Source organism: Leishmania donovani, chromosome 28 (genome assembly GCF_000227135.1).
Source record: "Leishmania donovani BPK282A1 complete genome, chromosome 28".
Classification (NCBI taxonomy): domain Eukaryota; phylum Euglenozoa; class Kinetoplastea; order Trypanosomatida; family Trypanosomatidae; genus Leishmania; species Leishmania donovani.
Window position 1 is genome coordinate 541,983 of NC_018255.1, and position 24,539 is coordinate 566,521.

General features: G+C 60.4%; 7 protein-coding genes across 7 annotated transcripts; all 7 read left to right on the plus strand.

The window, feature by feature from the left end:
• Positions 1-1,526: 1,526 nt before the first annotated feature.
• LDBPK_281530 (DNA polymerase kappa, putative) lies at positions 1,527-3,791 on the plus strand (the record flags this gene model as incomplete). The annotated part of the gene is made up of 1 exon (XM_003862204.1): positions 1,527-3,791. The coding sequence occupies one exon, from the start codon at positions 1,527-1,529 to the stop codon at positions 3,789-3,791; it is 2,265 nt and encodes a 754-aa protein (XP_003862252.1).
• Positions 3,792-6,718: 2,927 nt separating this feature from the next.
• Positions 6,719-8,515, plus strand: LDBPK_281540 (DNA polymerase kappa, putative; the record flags this gene model as incomplete). Its single annotated transcript, XM_003862205.1, has 1 exon — positions 6,719-8,515. The coding sequence occupies one exon, from the start codon at positions 6,719-6,721 to the stop codon at positions 8,513-8,515; it is 1,797 nt and encodes a 598-aa protein (XP_003862253.1).
• A 2,823-nt stretch (positions 8,516-11,338) lies between these two features.
• Positions 11,339-11,698, plus strand: LDBPK_281550 (DNA polymerase kappa, putative; the record flags this gene model as incomplete). Its single annotated transcript, XM_003862206.1, has 1 exon — positions 11,339-11,698. One exon carries the CDS (start codon positions 11,339-11,341, stop codon positions 11,696-11,698), a length of 360 nt encoding a protein of 119 aa, XP_003862254.1.
• Positions 11,699-14,264: 2,566 nt separating this feature from the next.
• On the plus strand, positions 14,265-16,442 carry LDBPK_281560 (hypothetical protein, conserved; the record flags this gene model as incomplete). The annotated part of the gene is made up of 1 exon (XM_003862207.1): positions 14,265-16,442. One exon carries the CDS (start codon positions 14,265-14,267, stop codon positions 16,440-16,442), a length of 2,178 nt encoding a protein of 725 aa, XP_003862255.1.
• Positions 16,443-17,980: 1,538 nt separating this feature from the next.
• Positions 17,981-20,215, plus strand: LDBPK_281570 (hypothetical protein, conserved; the record flags this gene model as incomplete). The annotated part of the gene is made up of 1 exon (XM_003862208.1): positions 17,981-20,215. The coding sequence occupies one exon, from the start codon at positions 17,981-17,983 to the stop codon at positions 20,213-20,215; it is 2,235 nt and encodes a 744-aa protein (XP_003862256.1).
• Positions 20,216-21,148: 933 nt separating this feature from the next.
• Positions 21,149-23,239, plus strand: LDBPK_281580 (ATPase, putative; the record flags this gene model as incomplete). The annotated part of the gene is made up of 1 exon (XM_003862209.1): positions 21,149-23,239. The coding sequence occupies one exon, from the start codon at positions 21,149-21,151 to the stop codon at positions 23,237-23,239; it is 2,091 nt and encodes a 696-aa protein (XP_003862257.1).
• A 1,026-nt stretch (positions 23,240-24,265) lies between these two features.
• On the plus strand, positions 24,266-24,538 carry LDBPK_281590 (target SNARE, putative; the record flags this gene model as incomplete). The annotated part of the gene is made up of 1 exon (XM_003862210.1): positions 24,266-24,538. A coding segment is annotated over one exon (273 nt), but the record flags the coding sequence as incomplete, so codon positions are not given.
• Position 24,539: the final 1 nt, after the last annotated feature.

Sequence of the window (24,539 nt, forward strand, 5' to 3'; positions counted from 1 at the left end):
GTCGTTGTGTGTGTGTGTGTGGGGGGGGGGGGCAGCCGTGCTATGCTTCGCTGTCTGCCTTCCTCTTTTGTTTTCCACTGCAGCGCGTGTGTATGTGCGTGCGTATGTGTATACGCGCGTCTGGAAAGCGCGAATCGCTCGAGTTATCGGCCGTTGTGCGTGGGCTTTGGAGCCGAGGAACTCTCGCTGCCTCTCTGTATTTGTGTAGAAGAGGTTTGGTGCGAAGTGGCGGAACTCTTTTCCTGTCTTGCATTCTTTCTCCTTTCGTGTGCCGCCGGGCAGGCGCACGAGCACGCGAGCGGAGTATCGAGACGAGACGAAACGGACAACAGAGGCAGGAAAGGAATGAGAGCCGACAGAAGAAGGCGTGTCTTTTTTTTTTTGCCTTTGCCGTTCCTGTTCTACGACTCTCGCCCGCCACCCCGTCCCCTCCCGTCGTCGTCAACGGTGGTGTGTTCCCCTGACTTCCTTTGTGTGTTTTGTTGCTTGTGCGCCCCTTCGTCTATATAGCACACAGAGTCGGTTACGGGTATGCTTACTGTCTTTCTGCATTTTCCTTGTTATGTTGCTTCTAGGTGGTGATGGGCGTGGTCATGGACTCTTCTCACCGCGGTGCGCCATAGGCTGATTGCTGTTTCTCTTGTTTCTGCCTTTATGTGTGTGCGTGCGTGTGTGTGTGTGTGTGTGTGTCGTCGTCGTCGTCGTTGGTCTTTGTGCGCTTGTTTGCGCCTGGGCGTCCAAATGTGCCCGTCTTTTTTTCTTTTCTCTCCGCACGCCGCACGTGGTGATGCGTGTTCTCCCCTCTCCTCTTGCTTCTTTTTTTCGTTTCGCTCTCTATCGGAACTTCATGCGCGTCAGCGGGACGGTGCACACGCGTGAAGGCAGTGCATCGTCATCGTCCTGCGAAAGAATGGATGCTCAGAGGGGAGTGGTATATAGTTGCGCATGTGTATCTGTGTCTTTCGGACACAGGATCACAAGCTAATCAGTCATGGAAGCAACGCACTCCCATCTCGGTCAAGAAGATTTCCTCTCGCGCAGCGTCGATGTTCTTGGAGGGCACGTGTACGATTGTGTGCGGCCCCTGACCTTGCGTCCCCATGCACACAGAGAGAGACACACACACCTCCTCTCGTTTCCTTTTTTCGAACAGCGAGACAGAGGCGGTGTTGCCCGTGCGTGTGTGGTGTGTGGCGACGTGCAACGAGATGGTGCGGGCACGGAAGAGACCGTTTTGTGTTTCCCTCTTCTTCGTACGCTTCTCCAGAGCGGGAGGGGGCGGCAAAGGGAACGGGCTCCCCGCAGCGGTGGCCAGAGTCACCCATGGATTTGGAGCGCGTGTCCACCTGGCTGCTCACATCCCTCCTTCCTCTTCTCTTTCTGCTTAGAAAAAGCAACGCCGCTCTCAACCTCGTCCCCGCACTTACACGCTTGCATGGTGGCATGTGTTGAGCAAGGCTGTAAAGGGCAGACACACCCAAACCTATGCAAGCATACGCGTACCAGCATCAAGGCCAGCACAACGAATGAGTGTGGAGCATGGTTCAAGTGCGCCGACACGCTCACCCCCTTCTGACGTGCGGGCAGAAGATAGGCATCTCCTCTCGCTCATCCATCGCCGCGCCGCTCTCACTGCAACGGCTGTGTCGCCTGAGTCACCGCGAACGCTGTCCCCTGTGCCGCCCGTGCCAGCGACCCCGGTAAGGACTCCCCCGACAACGCCGGTGTTGTCCACCGCGCATACCCCTGCCCGCGGTACGACGACCAGCGGCATCAATCACGAGTACTCGAGCAACAGCAGCGGTCGTGTGAAGGGCTGCGATAACAGCGCGCACAGCTCAGCGCCAGCGTCGCGCGGCAGCTCCTCGCGGGCCGCGGCCCCGCACGGGTCTTTGCACAGTTTCTTCCAACCGAATCCCGCCAGCACCAATGCCACAACGGCGCCAAAGGTTGTGTACTTCGACGACAGAAAAGCTGGCCTTCGCTCTGCTGAAAAGGAGAAGACGGAGGCCATCATCAAGGAGCTATCCAAGAACTCGAGCTTCTATGTAAACGAAGAGCGCAAGGCACAGCAGCGGCAGCGGCAGGTTGAGAGGCTTCTGGTGAAGACGCGGCAGTACGAAGCGAGCGTGCGCAGCCACCCTGATGTGTTCCGCCAGCTACGGCGTGACGTGGCAGACCTCGAGGCCATCTTTGAGACGTATCGCAGCTTCGACTCCATATACGTCCACATGGACATGGACATGTTCTTCGCCGCTGTCGAGATGAAAAAGAACCCGCAGTACGCAGAGGTGCCGCTCGGTATCGGTAGCATGTCGATGCTGTCCACAACAAACTACGTTGCCCGGAAATACGGCGTGCAGTCCGGGATGCCAGGCTTTATTGGCATGCGACTGTGCCCTCAGCTCGTCATTGTGCCCACCGACTTTGCCGCGTGCCGAGCCGAGTCCGCCAAGTTCAAGGCTGTGGTGCGAGAGTACGACTCCGATGCGCAACTGCTCGGCATGGACGAGGTCATGATGTGCCTCGATGACTACCTCGCGCACCATCACATGGACGTCACAACGCACGCGGGGCGCTTTGATGTTGCAGAGAGGGTCATCGAGGAGTGCCGACGACGCATCGCCGAGGCAACCGGCCTGACCGTCAGCGCCGGGATCGCGCCGACGCCGACGCTGGCGAAAATGGCGTCCAACTATAAAAAGCCAAACGGGCAGTTCGCCGTTCGCCTCTTCAGCCGCGAAGCCGTGATGAATTATCTTGCCAGCATCTCCGTGCGCCAGGTGCCCGGTATCGGCAAGTCGCGGGAGAGCGTCCTCGCGGGGCTCGGGATACACACACTCGGTGAGGTGTACGAGCAGCGGCATCGACTCTTTTACATCCTGACGCGGAAGACGTACGAATTTCTTCTCGCCTCGTCTATCGGCATCGGTGGCATGTACGACTCGCTGGAGGCAGCGCCGTCTTCATCCGCCGGAACGACTAACGGCAAGACGGTCGCTGCAGTGGATGGAGGGTCGAACGAGGACGACTGGGGACGCAAATCCGTAGGTCATGAACGCACCTTCTACAAACTGACGAATCGCATGGCGCTGCAGGCGATCGCGTACAAGAACCTGCGCCGGTCGCATGAGACCCTCGCAGAGGAGGGCCTCCTCTGCTCGCAGGTGGTGCTGAAGTTGAAGCACCGCAGCTTTCACGTGAAGCAGCACAGCAAGTCTCTCAATGTATATACGGACGACCACGAAGTCCTACGGCGGGCGCTTGACGAGTTACTCATGCCAGTGGTGGACGACTTTGCTGAGTTTCGGCTACTTGGCGTGCGGCTGGAAAAGCTTAGGCGACGACCCCGAAGCGACGGCACCGGCGGCGCGACCACGCTGACGGTGAAGTCGGCTGCCGAGGCAGAGTCGAATCAGCTCACACTGAGCCACTTTTTTACTCGTCAGCTCGCAAGCACCGCACATTCGGTGCGGCGCCGACAGCAGCAGCAGCAGCAGCAGGCGTTCGCTCAGCGAAAGCGCCCCCGTGGCATCGGCGACGGCGGTGCAGGGGATAATAGCGATGCCTATCTCGACGACAGCGACGACGAAGACGGCGCCGTGCTCATCGTCTCCTCCGAGAGCCAGCTGACGGACGTGGAGGAGGTGAAAGGCCCCGCGATGAGCTCCACCGCGCCGTCTCCGCTCTCCGATCTTTCTACGGGCTCAGCCGCAAAGCCGCAGAAGATGCGCGACGAAGAAGTGGTCGGCGATGACAGCGCTGACGATAACGTGTTCATCGTGGAATGAAGGATACCTGTGCGTGGAAATCGTTGCAGGAGAAATCGTGAAACAGCAAGCCCATCATGTCGTCCATCCTCTTCTTTTTGTTGTTGTTTTCTTGTGGCTGCACCTCTCGCCAACCTCGCATCGAGTGAGCGTGGCGAGTGCAGTTCACGCCCTCTTGTGGTGCCTCCATCACCGGCGTCGACCTAAGTCTCCTGTGAACCCTCCCTAGCTGTTTGGCGCGTGTTGCTGCTGTTTTGCATGGAGAGAATCAGGCGAGGGCACGTGGGGGATCAAGCGAAAAAAAAAACGGAAACGGTTGAGGCATCGGCGTGAACATCTCTGCTGACCATGTAAGACTCTTGTACACAGTTTTCGATGGCCGATGCATTGCCAGACGCTGACAGCAACGAAAGAGTGGGAGAGGTTGAGGAGTAACGGCAACATCAAGGACGCTGACTGCTTGAGCGCGGGTCTCTCTTAGGTTTTTTTTTTCGGACGCTGGTTCCCCTTCCAAATGGCATATTGGTAAGGGATATGATGGTGTGCGCGTTCTCGCGACTCTCCGCAATGCAGAGGAAGGGGAAAAGAGGCGCTCATGCCCTCAGCACACATCCTCAGGCTCCACGAATCGATCTGTACCTGTCCCTTCATTCCTCGTTGTCCGTCTCCCTAGTTTCTAACGAGCGTTGTGTCATGCGCTTCAGCTTCTCCGTGCTTTGTGGGTAAACTGCTCTTGCCACATCGGCAGCGGCTCCCTCCTCCCCTCTAAACTAGTGGCCAAATCGCGTGCTCATACACAGCAAACATGTCAGCAGCCGTACCCCAAACCGTGCAGCTGGTGCTGTGGAACAAACGGAGGCAACGTCTACCAGTGTTGCCCCGCTCCAGCACAGTGGACAGCAGGGCCATTGCGTTGCGGCGCTGAAACTGTCGTTAGCCTCCCACCTCCGCTGTCCCTGCCGCCTCCGGGCACTACCACAGTGCCTCTGCTCCTGTCCCAGTCACCTGCCGCATCACCATCGCACAGAGGCAGGGTACAGGGTCTCAGTCGGCCCTGAGCGGGAGACCGGCCAACGTCCTCCTCGGGCTCATCCGGCATGCGCCTCTAAGCCACCACCCCCTGTTACCCGCACGGCAGACGCCACCGCCTCCGCCCCGAAACAGGGCCCGGGGCCGCGGCCCCGCTTCGGATCAAGGCACGCAGTCCGGCCCGGTCGGTGTGGCTGCTGATCGCGCAGCACGCATGCGAGGCAGAGGGACGAGGCAAGGGCAAGAGGAGCCCGTGAGGCGCACGGCCCGGTTCGGGGGCAGGACGGCTCGTCCTAGACGACCAGGACCGAGCCGCGGTGCAACACGCGGGTAGGTGCACCGTGTCGTTGTGTGCGTGTATATATACACACATACATGTATATAGGTGATGACGTGTTTGTGCCATGAGGGCGTTTCTTCTTCCTTTTCGACGCGTCCCTTCTCTGCCGCACAACATGAGCTGAATGCCACTCTACACCCCAGGCCCGTCACAGGCCACCCATCACGTGGCGTGAAGCAGCGGTAGACGCGCGTTACAGCGATGCGCCGACTCGTCCATCTGAGCACGGCTCCTGTCTCCCCACCCACCCCACCCCCGCTCCGCAGGCAGCCTCACAGCCGCTCCCGTTGCGCCGAGTGACACACGCTCGAGCCACGCTGACACTCTGCCGAGCATACCCATGGTGCAAACATCTCCACTGTTGCCGGTGGCTCTCACGCAGCGCCATCCAGGACCTGACCGCCGGCATCCGTAGCGATACATCACACTGGCCTCCCCCGTGTCGCAGGCGCTGGACCCTGTCGGGGCCAGGCGCGGTGGCTCGGCATTGGCAGGGATAGGGGGACGGCGGCGGCTCGGCTTCTCCACAGAGGGCGGTTCTGGATTCCGATACCACTTTGAGGTCTTTCCCCTCATCAGGGGTATAATGACGCGTGAAAGAAGAGGTGCATAAGCGGCAGAGGCAGCAGCGGCCGTGCCACGACTGGGGTCGGTCGCACGAGTCGAGAACACCCGATCGTAGAGCGACAGGAGGGCAGCCCTCGTCCCCACGAGAAATGGGGATGCCCCAGTTGTGCTGCTGTAGTTATATATGTGTAGTTCGTGATGCATCTCTCTCTCCGTCTGTCACGCTCCGTCTCAACCTCTCTCCCTCCCCTTCTCTCTCGCCTGCTCTACTCACCACGTGTTTTTGTTTATCGGCTTGGCATATCATGCAACGCAGCCGTGACGTCCTCCTGACCATCTCAAGGGCCCTTCCTACCGTCCCAGCCCCCCTCCATCGCGCGCGTACACCTGCATTCTTCCGGCCGCTACGCCCCCGCCGTCTCCCCTTCCTCGCGTGCAGGGTGGCTCCTTCCGGTTGCGTTTGTTGTATTCTACTTCGGCTCCCCACCCCACCCTCACCCTTCCTTCATCGATAGAGACAGCAGAGGTGCTGCCTACCCGGCCCCGCCCTCCCTCGTCGCAGTCGCTTAGACGTACGTAGAGCTAAACAGCGAGTTCCTCTTCTCTCCCACTTCGTTGTGGCCGCGCCTTCTTTTGTACGGGCGCGTGTCTGTCTGTTGGTGTGTGTGTGTGTGTGTGTGTTCGCGTTGCTCTGGTGTCTTCCCTCCCTCTCCTCCTTTGTGCTGCGGGTATTTGCCTGCCCCGCGTGCGCTTGTGAAGATCCGTTGTGGCGGCGACCGGCGAGGCACGCATCCATCTTTTCCTCCCCCTCTCTCGTGCCTTTTCCCTTCGCCGGCCCACCATGCTTCGGCTCTCTCGGTTTGTCTCCTCCGCCGTGAGCTCAAAGGGTCTTGCGCGGGTGAGCAAGCAGACCGTGAGGCGAGATAATCACCCTACTGCCGTGAAGAAACCGTCAGTGGCCACGACAGCGGGCGCGGTGGCGCCATTCGCGGCCGCGCACGTAGGCTCCAGCATGTCACCTGCCCCGCGAGGTCGCTACAGCGACTCGCACGCGGAGGAGATCGAGGCGGACTGCGCCGTCCTCGAAGATCACGGTCGCGGCGCTCCGCAGGATTCGCATAATCCGCAGAACCACGCCGGCATGAACGGTGCACAGCACTGTGACCACCGCAGCGCTGGCAAACTCAACTTTGATGCCTCGAAGGCAGGGCTTCAGCAGGTGGATAAAGACTACGTCGAGCACGTCATTCAGGAGGCGTCGAAGGGGTCTGCTTTCTACCAAAAGGAGCAGCGGCTCGAGGAGACGCGGCGTCGCAAAGCCGAGGAGCTTCAGGAGAAGGCCAAGACATTCGACTCCATCAGCGCCGCAGAGAAGCAGCGGATCAAGGCCATGGTAGACGCCATGGTGGACGAGCTCGAGGCGACGCGCGATCTCCGGCGCCGGTACATCCACATCGACATGGACATGTTCTACGCTGCGGTGGAGGAGAAGAAGACGCCGTCGCTGAGAGGCAAGCCCTTCGGCGTCGGCTCTCAGCAGATGCTCTCCACGACAAACTACATTGCGCGGCAGTACGGTGTGCGCTCTGGCATGCCCGGCTTCATCGGCAAGAAGCTCTGCCCCGAGCTCATTATCGTGCCGAACGACTTCCCAGCCTACCAGCGAGAGGCGGCGCGGGTGCACAGCATCGCCTCCCGCTACGATGCGCAGTTCGTCAGCGTCGGCCTCGATGAGCTGACGATGGACGTGACAAAGTACCTGCAGGAGTTCCCGGCCGTGTCAGCCTCCGACATCGCCCACGACTTCCGCGACGAGGTGTTCCTCAAGACACAGCTCACAAGCAGCGGCGGCATCGGACCCACGTCAATTCTCGCGAAGATTGCCAGCAACGTCAACAAGCCGAATGGTCAGCATGAGATCACGCTGCTGACGCGAGAGGAAGTTATCAATTACGTGCGCGACATTCCGCTGCGCAAGATCCCCGGCATCGGCTACGCGCAAGAGATGACACTCGGTGCGCTGCACATCCACACCTGCGGCGGCCTCCTGGAGCACAAGTACCTCCTAGCCTACCTGTTCCGAGAAAAGACCCTGGCGCACTACCTCAGCGTTGGACTGGGGCTGGCAGAGACGTTCTCGCTGCGCAAGCATCAGGCACGGCAGTCGGTTGGTAAGGAAACGTCGTTTAGCGAGCCACTGCCCTCGCCAGAGGCCTTCACTCGACTCTTCCGCAAGCTTCTTGAGCAGTGCCATGTCCGCTGCGTTCGCGATCACCTGCAGCCTCGCAAGATGACACTGGTTCTCAAGTATCGCACCTATGACACGGAGCAGTTCAGTGTGACGCTCCCGAGCCACACGAACGACCTCAAGGTGTGGCTCGAGGCCTCGCAGAAGCTGCTGGAGCCGCATCTTCTGCACTACGCCGAGTTCCGCCTGATCGGCGTCCGCCTGCAGCGCTTCACAGACACCGATGATGACCACGCTGGCCTCAACAGCACCCGCGATGCCTTGACCGGCGCCTTGACAGAACCGCTTCAAGTGAATGACGACTTAGACATGGATGCCGACGATGCCGACCGTGACGCTGAGAAGAGCGGGGTAGCTGCGGAGCAGTCGGACCCGTGTGGAGAGTCGCCGGTGCAGCCTTCAGCAACGTACAAGCGCAAGATTCCCGTCTCGAAGTTCCTGACAGATCCAAACATCCCGAAAGCCCGCCCTGCGGAGCCCACTGCGGTGCCCGCCAAAGCCGTCAAGCCGGCGCGCAGGCGCACGAAGCCGTCGAAGGGAAAGCTGCACAAAAAGAAGTGAGCAGGGGTGCGAGCAAAGCAGTCGGAGGAGACGGGACGAAAATGGCGATTACTGCGGAACGGTAGGTGTATCGCGCAGGATGGGCGCTGGGCATTTTCGGGGACGGGGATCAGAACCGGCCGTCGTCGCCACATAGCGTCCGTCTTTCCAAGGAAAAACAAATGTCATACCGTTTTTACCTATAGAGAACGAGGGAGAGCAGCGTACGTGGCACAGAGAACAACAACACTCCTCCTCCCCTCCCGAAAAGAGCAAGGGTGGCAAGGGCGCTCCAGCGCTGATTTCCGTGTATAGATTCTTTCGGAGAGTTATCCGTGGTGCGTCGGAGACGCGGTGACGTGTGCTCGGAACAACATAGCAAAAGAGGAGGAGAAATGTTGTGTGGTCGGAGGGAGAGGGTGGAAGGCAAGGAGACGAGCAGGCTGCAAAAAGAGCTGAGATGGTCGTCGAAATGGATCGCAGCACCCATCTCTCGCCTACGCGGTCTTCCCTCCCTCCCCCCTGCCCTACTGCCGGTTCGTCTATCCACACAACGGCGACTCAATAGTGTGCGCAAAATATCATGCACCAGTGAGGTACACTCTCGAGACTTTACATAGACATATATACAAGTGGGATGGCCGTCCGGGGTTGTTTAGTTGTTGTTTCTTTACGCTTACGGAAGCGCAGGTGCGTCTTGTCTGATCCCCTTCGCCTCTTTTTTGTGTGTTTGTAGGGGGGGGGGGCTCTTTGCTCCTCGTGTGTTGATCGTCCCTGTGGGCGTTGTTTGGTGGAAGTATGAGGGTGCGTGTGTTTCGTGTTCCAGTGGAGGGGCTGGTGGACGGTAGAGAAAAAAAAGGGATATTGTTCGCCGCCCTCTCTCTCGCCTCCCCTTCATCTCCCCCTTCTTCCTCCCCACCGTGTGTGGGGGGGGGGGTCCTCTGCGCGCAGACACGCCATTTTGGTCTATTCCTTTTATATTGCTGTTTTAGCTGAGCGATGGGGCGTGGTCTCTGCGGACGCGGGTCCGCACATGACTGCATTGAACCTGTCGAGTAGAAAGGGGCACCCGCATTCGGCCCTCTCCTTCCCCACCTCAGTACGCGGCAGGGGAGTGGGGGGGGGGCCAATGCCGGTGCCCGAGAGCTTGAGCACGGGGTAGATGCCTTCCCCCCTCCCCGTGTATTCCTTTTGCTACCTTGTTTATCTACAGGTGCCTTGGTGTAGGCTGATGGAGAGGGAACGGATTTGCTTCGAGCGTGTCAAGCGTGCACGTCAGCGCATCGCCCTCGTGTGTCTGTGTCAATGTTGCGTGTGCGTGTTCCTGCGGGTTGCTGTAAAAAAAGGACGAGGAATCGACTTAGCAGCATGGCCCGTCTTTATCTCCCCTAGAGTTGATGGACGCGTGAACTCGGATAGTTTCGATGTCGTCGCTCCTCCCTCCCCACTTGGCTACGATTTAGGGCGTTGATTCGAGTCGACCTTTGATGTCCCTTCAGAGAGCGACCGTCCGCTCCTGTCAACCCGTTGGTGCAGCGAACGCACTTGAGAGAGGCTCACTCCCCTCCATCCCTCTCTGTGTGCTTTGGCTCACAGAGGTGAGCAAGTGAGAGGAGCGTGGTCGCTCACGTCCCCCGACCCCTATTCTTCCTCCACCACCCACCATCACGACCGCTGCGCTGCTTTTGCGACGACGATGCGAACTGCAGCGGCTGCGGCTCCCTGTGCATGCACCTCTACCACCACCCCTCCATCTTGTCGGCTTCTCACACATCACCCTGCAACTGTTTTGTGCACGCATACGCACGCCAGCACTGTCTCGACCCTCCTCCTCTCTCCTTCTCTCCACCTCCCCATAATCATGGACTTGGGCGTCCTGAAATGGGCTTCTTTGAGTTGATGCCGCGCTGCGCCGCCCCACTTCGATGCCTCCGTCACCACCACCAGGTGCCCGTGCATCAGGTCCAGCGATCACGCTTACGGGCACACGAAAGATGCGGGATATTGATATGCTTGTGCGGTCCTCCTGAACGCTGCCCATTCGCAACGCTCCTCGCACCTTCATCTCCTCCTTTTGTTCCCTCTCCATTTATCCTTCTCCCAGCAGGGCCATCGCCGTGTCTGTGCGTGGGAGGGCAGGAAGGAGGGATCAACAAGCCGTACAGTACCCGGGTTGGGCGCCTCGGACTATTCTTGTCTCCCGCCCCCTTGTTTCTCAGCAACCTCCTTTCTTTCCCAACGCTTTTCTCATTTCTCGGCATCTGCGTCTAGACGGCACGGCATGCGCTCCTCCTCCTACCGCCTTCGCGGGTCGTCGATGGTCGGCGCTGCGCTGAGGGGCACATGTCGGTGCCTTTCAAGCGCGTCCACATCGACAGCAAAAGCGGCCGTAGGAGCATCCTCTGTTCCGCCCCCATCGGCATCGAAAGCGATGGGTCGTCTTTCCTTCGATGCCTCTAAAGCCGGCCTGCAGAAGGTGGACAAGGCGTATCTGGAGCAGGTCATTCAAAATATGACGCGTGGCTCCGCGTTTTGCAAGGGGGAGCAGCGCAAGGAGGCGCTGCGGGCTGTGAAAAACATGCGGCCCTCGCAGCGAAGCAGCGGCAGTTCTCGCTCCTAGCAGCCGCAGAAAAGCATGTTTGGCAAGCCCGCGCCGAGGCCGTCGAGGAGGAACTGGAAGCGTCACGCCGTTTTTCGAGGTGGTTTATCCACGTCGGCATCGACGTGTTCTACGCTGCAGTAGAGGAGAGGCTCGATCCGTCGCTGCGCGAGCGGCCGTTCGCTGTCGGCAGCTATGCCACTGCTGACCACAACCAACTACACTGCTCGGGCACGCCGGGCTTTATGGCGAAGAAGCTCTGTCCTTCTTTGTGGACACGCCCACCGCACTTTGACCGGCACCGCCGCGAGGCCGCCAATGTGCGCGCCATTGGTGCTCTGTACGATCCCCACTACGTCGCCGTAGGGCTCGATGAGCTAACTATGGATGTCACCGACTACCTTCGTACGCACCAGGATTGCTCCTGCCGAGGATGTGTGTGCGGAGTTCCGCCGCCGCGTCGAGGCGGCGACGCAGCCGACGTGCAGCGGCGGGATCGCCCACACACCGGCCTTCGCAAAGGTGGGCAGCAACGTGAACAAGCCAAATGGGCAGCACATTCTAACGCTGCGCACACGCGAGGAGGTGCTAGCTCACGTCCGTGATATGCCGGTACGCGATGTGCCAGGGATCGGCTTTGCAACCGAGCAGCGGCTGCACGCCCTCGGTGTAGTCACGTGCAAGGACTTTCTCACGCACAAGGCGGAGCTATGCTACTTGTTTCGCGAAAAGACATTCGCGTTTTACCTCTCGGTGGGCCTAGGACTTGTGCGCGCCAACGTCAATCGCTCCAACGCGGAGCGAGAAGCCGTCACGGCACCGCCGAGCGCGGCGGCGGCAATGAAGCCCAGCTCTGCGGCACATTTGAAATCACGTCTTTCTCGTGCATTGGCCAGTCCATCGCCCTCTGCACTCCGAGCAGTCGTTCCAGATCACCGTGCGCAGAAGTCGACGAGGAAGTGCACCACCCTGGCGTGCGGTGTGCCCATCTGCGAAGCTTTTTGGTACCACCTACGTCAGCTCACTCAGGGCGCGCACGATGTTCTCATGAAGCAAGGCGCGGGCACCAAACACGTGTGCTTCTACACGACCAGCCGCGCCTTCGTGTCGCGCAGCCATGCCGCCATGCTGTCAGAGGCTACAAACAGCTTTGCCAAGCTCTATGCTGGACTCGAAAAGGTAGCAGAGCCGTTTGCAGCGCGGCACCGCGAGTTTCGCCTCATCGGTGTCAAGTTCAGCAAGCTACAGCCTCTGCCGGTGGGGGGGGGGGAAGAAGGTCGGCGAAGGGCAAGGGTGCCGCTCCGGTCTGCAAGGCGAAAGTCAAAGCAGTCCGTCACTATCCAAAGCCACGAGATGACGCCGCAGCGCTATGCATCGGCGAAAATTGCGAAGACGCCGCCATCTCCATTGAAGAAGCCGCCTCGCCAGGCCCAGCCAAGGTCGCCGGCCGCAAAGCGAGTCTCCGCTGCTCGTCGTCGAACAGCGCCAACACGTCGCGAGAAAAAAGCGGTCCGCTCTCGCGTATGTGCGGCATGCGTGACGGCCCCGCGGCGTCCCTCCCCCCTTCTCTCTCGGCCACATTGGATGGTGATTCGGTAGACGCCCACCCACACCCTGGATTGCAGAACACGGTCCCCGCTTCTTGTCGGTTTAGTTGTTGTCTTTATCGTTCTCACTCACCATGTACCGCCTCGCAGCGCAGCGCGCGTGTGTACGTACTTGCCCCTACCATCCCTCATCTCTTTCGCTTTTATTTGTTTGCCGCTGCTGCGCTTCCTTCGCAGGGCGTCCCGCCCGTGATCTTTTGCGATCGTTCGGTGGTGCATCAAGCTTCTGTGTCCCCTCCGCCTTCTCCTCCTCAACGAGCTCAGCGCACTTCGCCCTGTACGCTGATTCACGTGGCCAGGCCCCCTCTCTCTCCCCCGGTGTCGCGAGTTCTCGCGTCCAAGACGGGAGGACACAAACCAATGAGAGCAAAGCAGAAAAGAAGCGTGACTTGAAAAAATGGGTCGACGTCGTAATCAGGCGCTGACACGTTCTGTCGCACAGACTCTCACGTGCGCACACCGGTGGTATGCGCACGATCCACATTAACGAAGAAAAAAAAGGAGAAAATATGAAGCGGTGAGTCGACGTCATGCCTCCGCAGTTGACAGTGTTACTCTCAGCGCACGCAGGCACGTGTGTCTGTCGGCCTGCTCTCTCTCTTGCGAGAGAGGCGCGCTCTCACCTTGCCGTTCATGGGGACACCCCTCCGGGCCAACGCCGGCGATGCACTGTAAGCATCGACTCTACTCCGCTTTTTCATTATGGTTTACGTTTCGTCTTTTTTGTTTCTGAAACGGGTATTGCACATCCGCGCCCACCCCTTCCGCCCTCTCGCTCTCGGCCCACTCATCTCCCCGACTGAACGGACGGCATCCTGCGCATGGCCGCCGTGACCATGGATACACGCACGCACGCGCTTCTGTGCGCTCCACTTTGCGGCGGAAACCTCACGTGCTTTCGACCAGCTATGCGTGCGCGACGTAAGAAAAGGTGCTGGCATTGCCTTGTATGCACGGGGATGTGTATGCGTGCGTGTGTTTCGCCACTGTACAGTCCGCTGTAAGTACAATCATCTGCTTGAGTCCCACCGAACTCTCCCTCAGTGCAGATCGAAAGCAAAGCAAGTTCTGTGAAGAGTGCGGTCCCCTCTGTCTCGTGCGTGTCGGTAACCAAAGAAAAGCGAAAGGGTGCGCCGCTCGCCTTTTGGAAGCGGCGCCAACGGAAAGACGGGCAGGAAAAGAGGTGGTGAGGTCCGCGTGCGCAAAACGGGCAGCAAGAAGCGCAGAAACGTTTTTTTTGTGTGTGGGGTAAAGGCAATTGTGTGTCGAGGGCGTAAAGTCAGCCGCGGCGACGTCGGGGGGTGCGTGGACCGCGACCCTTTTGCTCGCCTCACATCGCCACTGCATTCTTTCCGTCTCTGTGTCGTTCCATTTGTTCCCCCCCCCCCTCCCTCCCTACCCCCCCCCCAACCGTGTTTGCCCTATCCTTGTCTGGAAGGCCGCAGCACTCTCGTGCGCACATCACGGGCAACGAGAAACGACAACAACCCACACAACCATCAAAACAAGAAAAAAAAAACAATTTTTTCTTTGTTGCTGCGATTCCACCTACAAAACGCATGGGATGTTTCGCGCTGCCAGAGCGAGGCACACGGTGGCGCTGTCTCTGCCGCATCGCCGCGCGGCTCTCTCGAACTCACGCCGCGCATGTGGCCTGCATCGCACGGCGGGCTCTCGGAAATCCGCGAAAAGGGAGGAGGCGCCCAACGTGGCCAACGCTGTGGAGGATGCGGCGTCGCAGTCGCTGGCCGTCTACCACCCCCAGGCAGATCTTGGGGCTGTCACCGCCAAGGTGGATTTATCCTCGCTCTTCTACGACACGTCTGTGACCGACATCGCGCTTTCCAAGCGAAAGCTCACCAAAGACGATGACGATGGAAGTTTTGTATTTGGTCAGGTGCCACGTGGGAATATGAAAAAAGAGCAGATCCTCAAGTACGTGGACATGGATGAGCTGGCGAAGGCGAGCGAGTTGCTGGAGGTACCGGATGCCTACACCTACCCACTGCATCAGATGGAAACCATCTCCGAGGCGATCGCGCATACGATGCAGTCGCGTGTGCTCATGTTTAAGTACGCCTCCCTGGACGACTTTTACACAATGAAGCGGCACATCGGGACGGACGAAGATGTGATGCGCGCGACTCTACCCGGCAACTCCATCTACTTCCAGTTTGTGCACTCAGGCAGCGCCGCAGACGCCGACGGCCCGGCCTCATCATCGTCGTTGCCACGTGAGCACGCGGGGCAGCAGGAGGTCAAGGCGGTGCGCGATGCGGTAGAGAGGATACTGCGCCGCTACGTGTGTCGAATACTGGAGCCCTTTCCAAACGAGCTTGCCATTGACGTGACGCACTACGCCACCTATCTGCCACTGCTTAACGTGAGCCGTCGCAATGTAAGTCAGGTGCTGAAGGATATTGAGGACTACATGGCAAAGAGGCCGGTAGCGAAGGAGGGCATCGCTGGGCCGCCTTCCGAAAGTGAGATCGAGCCCCTGACCCCCGATGAGCTCGCGACGGAGATCGCTCGCATTATCCGGCGCGAGGTGCTGACGCAGCGGCCGCCGAGAGACAGCGGATGCGGTGCACAGGAGCCCGCAACGACGGGCGCACAAGAAGTGCCGAGCTCCACAGTCGCCGCCTCCACGGCGTCGGTCCGCGTCTGCATTGGTGTGGCCACGAGTCCCGTTTTGGCAAAGATTGCCTGTGACGCCGAGGTGCTAGCGGTGGTGGCCAAATTACGTGGCGAGCAGGCCGCAACCCTGACGGCAGACAAGGGTGGCGGCCGAAGCGGCGTCCCACTGGTCTCTATCCGCTCCTTCCACCGCCACATCCGCTCCATGAAGGCGTCGCGCGACTTTATGGCGAGCTTCCCAGTGAGTCGCGTGCCCGTCTTCACTCCCGCGTTTGTGGATCTGCTGAAGCACACCTTTGGTATCGTGACGTGCGGCGATTTCTACGAAAAGCGTTACCTCCTGTACTACTGCATGTCGAGAGACACGGCGCGTGCGTGCTACGCCGCTGCCTTTGGCCGAATGTACTTCGAGGCGGAGGTGATCGAGTCTCTGGTGGCACCGGAAAACCTCAGGCACTCCATCGCGCCGCTCGAGTTCATGGCAAGCAACCGCATCAGCATTGTTAATGAAGAGCGCACCGACTACCATGTGGCCATGCGTAGCGTTATCCTTGGCCACCTTCGCAAGAAACTCCCTAATAATGGTTGCAAGATCACTCAGGTGCCGTTTGGCCGGCTGTCTACTGAGGACGCGATCCACCGCACTGCGGAGGCAGCGATGCGCTCGCTGCACCGTCACCTGTACACCAAGGGTCTCACCTACAGCGGCGTCCGGGTAACGCTGCCGCGTTGCAACCTGGATCCGGTGATGGAACGATTGGAAGGCGAGACGACCGAGGAGGCCGCCGTCGCGGCGCTTCACCGAGTTCTACCAAAGCTTCTGTCGCACCGTCACCGTATCGACGAAGCCCTCGATGGGGCGAAGTCTGGAAGGTACGTCACCCTGGGCGTCTTTGGCATCTCGCTAATACCCATGGTGCCGCCCATAATGATAAGCGAAGCAGCGAGGTTAGAGAAGCTGTACTTCACTGCCAAGAGGTTCTTCCTGGGTCACCAAAATCGCATGATGAGGCGCAAGGGAATGCTGACAGATGAGGGTGCAGAAAAGAAAAGTAGCCCGGGAAGAAGAAAACCGGGCACGGTCGACTCGGTGGTTTATGTGTAGCCCAGGGTGAGGCGAAGCCGAGCATGTCGTCTGTGTGCTGTTGCCAAGGTGCACGTCGGCCCCTCCCCCAACCACAACAGCAAAGGACAAACGGACCCAAAGAAGCGCAATACACGCGCCCCTCTGTCTCTCTCACTATCCCTCACTTCGCCTTGTGAAGGTACGTGTGCGCGATATACATGATCGCAGAAATGGTGGTCCCCCTCTCACCGCCTATCGTGTTTCAGAACGTGGTTTGGCTCCTTCCTCCTCCCACACACTCCCCCGGTGGGGAAGTGTGGCTCCGCAGCGGCAGAGCGCGGGGAAGAGGCGATGGGGTTTGCTGGAGGGATGCAGCCGCTGCGTGAACACTGCGACGCGAAACGTCGTCATTAAAGCCGAATAAAAGATGCACACACACGTATATATATATATACCGAGGAAGAACTCTCGAGCGGGGGGAGAGAGGGAGCGTGTCAGCGACGCACCCGTCTGTCGTAATCTTTTGCTGCTTGTCGCCTCGCCTACTACCCACATTCCCTTCCTCGACTTCTATCCATCGGAGGGAGCTTTACCGGGTGTGTTTAAGTTTGCTTCTGCTTTGCTGCTGCCAACTCGGGTGTGGGGTACCTGCGCGAGAACCGCCACCACAAGCCCCCCCCCCACTCCTCCCCGCCCCCTCTAGCACGGTTCCTGCGACCATCCTCGTTCTTGGGCGCTGTGCTGCTTATGTCGTTGTTATGGGCCTTGCCGCGAACTCGTCTTCGCCTTCTCTGCCCCTGTCGCTTTTGAAGAGAGAAGGAGATGGGCAGAGATCGTTGACGCCGCGCGCGGGGCCGCAAGGTCACCGAGATGCGCTCAGCTGCTTTTCACATACCAGTACATGCAACAGACTGAGAAACGGACGTGAACAAGCACGGCGGCGCGTAAAATAGCAGCGAAGGGGACAATTGCGGCGGGGGGGGACAGCTCACTGCGTAGCCTTCTCAGCGCGTCGCCTCCAGAGAGAGCGGTGGGACGAGAGGCACGGCACGCAAATCGGGTGCTGGCCTTTTTCCTCTACCCTGCCTGCTTGAAGGGCAACGTCGCTCTGTTCACCACCCCAACCCCTTCTTCAGTTTCAAGCTCTCACTTCTCTCGTGCTACACGTCACTGTCCATCCCGCAACGGAGAGGTTCAAGGGAGATGCACTCAAGAAAGAGAGGGGACGCGGTGCACGGAACGGGTAGTGCGGAGGAAGGATGGAAAGCCACACATACACACACACACACACACGCATCCGCGACTACGCAAGCTCTCCGTTCTCTCGTGCGAGCCGTGCATCCGCTACTTTGTCGGCCCAGTGTCTTTCCATATTGTTACACACGCCCATGTGTCTCTATGCAGCAAGGTCCCTTCTCTCTTCTGCGGTCCCCATTCTGTTTTCCTTCGGACGAGCACCTTTGCCGATACAGCGCCCCTTTCACTAGCAAAGGCGGGTGCCTACACGTCACCCGCTGGGAAGGGCTTCGTCGTCTTGGTGCCCTTCCGCTTCTCCCATTTGCGCTTGCCTCTCCTCCATGCTGGATCGTAACTGTTTGCGGCCACCGCCCTATCCCTCTCCCTCCCCTTCTCCTTCTCTCATAGATACAGCGCCTACGGAGGCACGTGTGAGCGCTGCGGAGGCGCAGGCAAGCGGCGCTGCGGCACCAGCACAAGAAGGCATCCATAAAGAGCGTATGCGTGGTAACGCCTCTAGTAAGGGTATGCGAATCACACACCTTGGCGACGCCCGCCGGCGCACGTTGGCACACACTCAAGGAGACTCGACGACGAGCACAGCGGAAGTGCGCCGGCTCTCAGTCCTCTTCGTCCGCTCGGAGCTGTCGGAGGACCGCCGCGACGAAGCCTCCACCCCTGCACCCGGTGCGGCAGCACCCGGCGACGCCGACGTTGTCGATGTGGACACGTTCAATAGCACCGATTCGGACGGGGAGGAAGACGTGGGTCGTTTCGCCGTTGTGCCAGCGCACACGCCGCGTGTTGGCCACCTGTCCCTTCGCGACGCCGTCGTTCTTTCGTATCGTGGCGCCAGTGATGACTACGTGATGCACCACCGCACGGTGGCCGCGTCTTGTGGACACGGCGCACCGCCGTCGCCCGTAGATGAGCTTTTATCCGTGGCAACGGAAGACAGCCGTGTGCTCCTCCGCCGAAGCGGGCTGACCACAGAGCCACGCACGTCAGACGTCCCGGCTGTGCACATGTGGCGCGGATGCAACGATGGCGACGACGAAGAGGTGCAGCAGGGGGAAAGCAGAGCGTCCACGTGCCAATCACGCGGTGGCGACCAGTTTTTTGTGTGGGATGACTGTGCTAGATCATTGTCGGACGTACCCCCTGCGCGCCTCTCCTCTGTGATACCGACAACCGTCTCCTCGGCCCGCTGGAAGCAAGAGTCCAGCGTGTTGCTCGAGCACGCGCGCGGCACTCTGCACCGGGTGCATCCCCGCTGCGGCACCTTCAGTGCCACAGTGGGCAGTCCATCACCGGCCCAGCAGCGTCCGCTCGGCTCTAGCAACGCCTGCGGTCGTTGCCAGGCAGACTTCGTGGCTCTCTCCATGAACTCGTTGTCATTGGTCCAGTCGCGCGAGTATGGTGCCGACCTCGCTGCGATTCACCACACCGCCTTTGCGTGCGAAATGAGCGCTAACGCGATTTGCATGGATGACTGGGGCCCGCACAGTACAGTCGTCGGTTTCTCGGATGGGACGCTGCGCGTGGTGGACTGGCGCATGCCCGCACGAGGCTCCTCCCTACGCGCAGGCGACGCTGCTGCCAACGATGAAGAAACGCACGTTGCGCTCTGCACGCATGTGCCGCAGCCGTCGTGGATGAGGCATGGTGGTCGCTCGACGGCCGCCGCTGCATCAGTGGCGGGTGTGTTGTCGTGTTGCGCCTTCGAGGACAGCTTCCGCGTGGTCTGCGGACTGGGAGATGCCTCGGGTGCCGTGGTGATGGCCGACCTTCGCCGCCCCGAAAGTGGAACCCGTCTCAGACGTCGTCGCACGCGCGCGGAGCAGCAGGCGGCGCAGCACCTCTTCGCCGAAGCCGGCGGACAGAGCCCTACGGGGCGCGCTGTGACAGACATTCAACGCGACCCCTCGTGCTTTGGCCGTATCGGGCTCGTCGATGTGACAGGAAGGGCCGCCTTGACCACTGTGGCTGCGTTGGAGGTCAGCGTCGGCAGCTCAGCAGCGGTCCTTCGAAAGCGCTGTCGCACGAAGGACAGGGCTAGCGTGCCTTCATATCTCGGCCCCACCGCCGCTGCGCGGCCGCGTCTTCCACCGCCGCCGTCGCCGTGGTCAGTCTTGGAGCGCCTGGGAAACCTGTCGCCGACTGCGTCTCGGTCGGCGGTCTTGACGACCATCTTGTACAGCATCCGTGGTGACCCCCAGCGCCCTGGCATTTACACTGTCAACGCACAAGGTGGGTCATTTCGCACCCCCTTCGCAGCGCACCCGCGGCCACGTTGCGCCTTCAGCGACGACGGTCGTCACTTTGCGCACATAGCCACGAAAAGTGCCCTCGCCGCCACCCTGCGGTGTGCAGGTGCGCGATCTGGTGCCTTGGGCGGCGGCCCCTCTTTTTCTTCTCCTCCCGGCATCTCTGCGACACATGTGCAGTTTGCGCCAAGCACAGCGAGCGGGCAGGCAGCGCGGACGCCTTCGCCCCTCATCGCCGTTTCGTGTGTAGACGGGCTCCTCTGCTTCGACACCGGAGACGGGCACACGCTCGCGATGCCGATCGCGTGAGGAAGACGATTCGCTGCCTCTGTCGCGGGCCGCCGCCGCCTCCCCCACACCCCCCCCCGCCCCCAGACTTCAGCGCTGAAAAAGAAACAGAAGAATCAGTGCGTGCGCGCACACCCCGCAGGCGACAAGGCTACCGTTGGCGGTGGAACGACGGTCTGCGCGCGCATCATCGGCGGAGAAAAAAAAAAAAAAACAGCAAAAGGAAAAGAAAAACGCGGAAGCTTCACCCATGCAGCGCTGCGCGGCTGCCGCTCGCTGCGCGTATCGCGGACGTACTGTGAGAAGGCACCGGTTGCATGATTGGGCGTCTTTGGCACCCCTCAAGCTTGCGAGGAGAGGGGAGGGGGAAAGGGCCGTACGCCACCTACGCGTGGGAGCGCTACCAAAGCAAACGCCACGCAATGGCTTCGTAATGGCCGTAAAACGTGAGGCGGCATGGCGCACTTATCAGCAGTGCATACACAGATAGAAATAGAAAGACGCGCGCTCCGTCCATTACGCTCCCCTTCACAGCTCTACCGCTTTCATCCCTCCTTTTCCGCCGTCTTCCCCCTCCCCCCCCACCACCACCACCCCACTCAACCCCCATCCTCTCTGCTTTGATGTGCGTGTCTATATATATATATATATTTCGCGTGTGTGTGGGTGGGTGTATGTGTACCTTTTTCACAGTCATCTTTCCTCGCCGCATCATTGCTGCAAGCTTCGCAAATGGCGAGTAATCGTCACAGCAGTGACCCCGAAGCGTCATCCGCGCCGACCCGCTCGCCCCTAGAACAGGTGCACCTTCTGCTCGCCTCGCTCCTGCGCTGGTGGCCGTACGCGCCGCATGAGCGAATCCCGTCGATTCTGCTTTGCGGCCCCACCTCAAATGGGAAGAGCCATCTCGTTCATCGTGTCGCAGACGCTGTCAATGCGTGCACAGATACCGCGATGGATGAGGTGGTCCGCTTTTCAGAAAAAGAGCAGGGCCAAGCAGTACCTCGTGAAGTGTCAGCGGACGGCACTGTGGTACCTACGCTAACCTCGGCCTTGCTTCACGAGCAACGCCGCACTCATGTCGTGACGGTTATTCCTCCTCTCGCCAAGGCTGTGGCAGTCCGCAACGCTTACGACGGCACCACAGGGCTGCGTCGGCTGCTCCGTCGCACCGTCTATGATGCGTGTGTCGAGTACCATCGCGAAAGCGTCACCAACTCACGTTCAGCCAATGGAAAGCCCACCACCACCACAACGCCGACGGAAATCGCCGTCTTGCTTGTCTTGGACCACATTGAGTGCTACCTGCAGAGAGAGGACGCGTGCATTCACGACAGCAGCAGCGGAACCGCAGATTCGACGACGCGGCAAAGCTGCGGTGTCGGTGAACCGTCCCAGGACGGCACCAGCGCGCAGAGCATGAACACGCTCTACCCAGCCCTCCTCGCCGATCTTTACACGGTGTTGCGCAGCAGCCCGCCTCTCTTCTCGCAGCACGAGTGCGCCACGCTGCACCTGGCGCGTCTCGTCTCCGTCGCCCTCTTCACGGGAGGGCTGGACGAGGTTCCTCCTGTTGTTCGGCACCGCTACGTCGACTACGCCATCGCCCTGCCTACTCCGACAGAGGCGGTGCGGCGCGCGTTCTTTCTACCCTACGCCACCACGTGTGCTGCTGGTCAGGCGCCGCCGCCGTTGCCGCTGCCGATGGTGGACGCCTTGGCCCTTCGCACCGGCGGCGTGTCGTACGGAGGACTGCAGGAGGTGCTCTGCCTCGCGCTTGACTACTGCGCCGCATCACCATCCCGTCTTTCCCTCTCTCCCTCCTCCGCCTCAGGCGCTGTCGAGTGTGATGAGCAGGTGGCCGGTGCCGCGGCTCAGGCGATTCTTCAAGCCTACGTATCTAGCGGCTCCGTCACGGCCTTGGAGTACCGCCGCAGCGCCGGCTTTGTCGACGTGCAGGCGACGCGGTGGGACGATATCGCTGGAATGGCGCACGTGAAGGAGACTTTGAAGAGGTTGGTTACCGATCCTATTCGGCATCGCGACACGTACCGGCGCTTCCGCGTGCGCCCCTCGACCGGCGTGTTGCTCCATGGCCCTCCCGGCACCGGCAAGACGATGCTGGCCAAGGCCATGGCGACCGAGCTGAACGCCTCCTTCGTGTACATGGACCTACCCAAGCTGGTGCAGGCAGAGGTAGGCGAGTCGGAGAGGCGGCTGCAGGAGTACTTCGATGTCGCGCGCGAGCGCAGCCCCTCGCTTGTGTTCATGGACGAGGTACAAGCTGCCTTTGGGCTTCGCTACGCGAACACTGCGGATGTGCATCGGCGTCGGCCAAGGTCCTCAGCGGCTGACGGCGGTGGTCGAGACGAGGGCGCCTCTACTGCTTCCACTGCCACTGCGCACGATGCCCGCCTTGTGTCTCACCTTCTTCGCCTGCTGGACGCCGCGCAGCAGGATGAAGAGCACTTCGTCCTCTTCGTCGGCGCCACGAACGTCGTTCATTTGCTGGACCCGCTCCTTCTACGTGCCGGTCGACTGGACACGCTCTTGGAGGTGCCGCCTCCGGACGCCGCGGCTCGCAAGAGCCTCGTGCGACGCGTCGTGTACGGAGAATGGGCCCATTGGCTTTGCGAGGGAGAAAGCCATGCCTCCTTGGTGAGCGCCGATGGCGGCTCCGTTGCCGCCGCTGCGCCGATCGACGCAACGCAGCTAGAAAATCTGCGCGCGGCCCTTGTGGAGGCGTTTGTGCGCCGTTCCGACGGCTTCAGCGGCGCCGAGGTGCGCAACTTCACGTCGGTGTTTGGTCTCCAGCTCGCACGTGCCGTAACCCGCAGCCTGGAGGCGACGCAAGACGCAGTGGTTAGCGAGGCGCTGGACTGCGCCGCGACCACCCACGGCCCGCGGACGGAGCAGCGCGAACGGCAGCTGTGTCTGCGCCGTGCCATCACCGCCTTCCTTGCCACAAGCGGAGGAACCGAAGCGGGGCTCAGTTGTGATGCACTGGCGCTGCTCGATGACGCTCACAAGAAGTGCGCTGTGTAGGCTGCCGTGTTGTCAGAGTGGGATGCGGGCGTCATGGATCTCTGTTGCGTGCTGACGGTGCCTCACGTCATCCTATCACCGGCCGGCATCGTGTGCACAGCTCTCAAAGGCCGCACACACCAACGGCCACTTTTGTTCTCTCTCCCCCTCTTTGCTGTTGTGTGAGTTGTGTGCTTCCTTCATTGCCCAGCAGTGCCATGTGCAGGTACCAATCATCACAGCCTGAAAGGCTCGCTAGCCCTGCCGCGCACCCCCTCGCGATCATGGTGAGATGTTTTCTCTCCTCTGTTTTGTAAGTGCAGGCTTCGCAGAACACACCCACACCCCTACCGCCCATTAACCGCTTAAGGTCAGCTGACCCTCTTCTTACGCACGCTTCCTTGCAGCTCCACTGTTCACACTTAATGAAGCACCGTCTTTCGGGCCACGCAAAGATGTGGGGAAGAGCCGCTGCAACACTTCTCACCCCCTGAAGAGGCTGTGCGCATAGCAAGATAGACGAAATTCCTGCATGGCTACCCCCTCCTCGCCGTCGCCGCCGCCTCCATGGCGGTGCCTTCCTCCCTCTCTGTTAGCGTGCGCGAGCTCACCAAACTGCTATACACAGGAGTGTAGTAATGAGTGGGGGGGGGGACGGCGCACAGCCGAGGCAAGGAGCCCCTCTCTGTGTGTCTGAGCAGGCTGTCTTTGTGCCTTCATCTTGTGTCCTTTTTGTGCACCCTCGCCCACCACCTCCCTCCTCCCCTCCCCTCCTTTCTGAGTCTTTGCAGCCCCCATATGTGAATGGATCGTCTTCCACAACTGAGGGCAGCGGCCGGCCTAGAGCCCTCGCTGGCGCCGGCCACCATCTCCCTTTCCACCAGCCCGTCGACACAGAACTACAGCCTGGCGGAGGGCGGCGCACCAGTCAAAGTAACCTTCGCTATACCGCCGAGCGAAATCGATCAAGACACAATAGACACCCTCGACGCATTCTACGGCGACGTGGCTGAGGTTCTGGGCAACGTCAGGACGATCCGTGCCGCCATGGACGAGCTGCAGCAGAAGCACACGGAGAACATGCAGACGGTCGACGAGGCGCGCTCCAAGGCACTGCGCGGCGAGATCGACGAGCTGTCGCGCGAGACCGGCAACGCGGCCAAGGCGGCGAAGGAGAAGCTCGACGCGATGTCCAAGAACACGGCCAAGCTGAAGAGCGTGCCGGACAGCGTGCACGCCAACAGCGCCATCATCCGCATCGAGGAGAACCAGTACACGCACCTCGTGCTGAAGCTGGCGATGGCCATGGCCGAGTACCAGC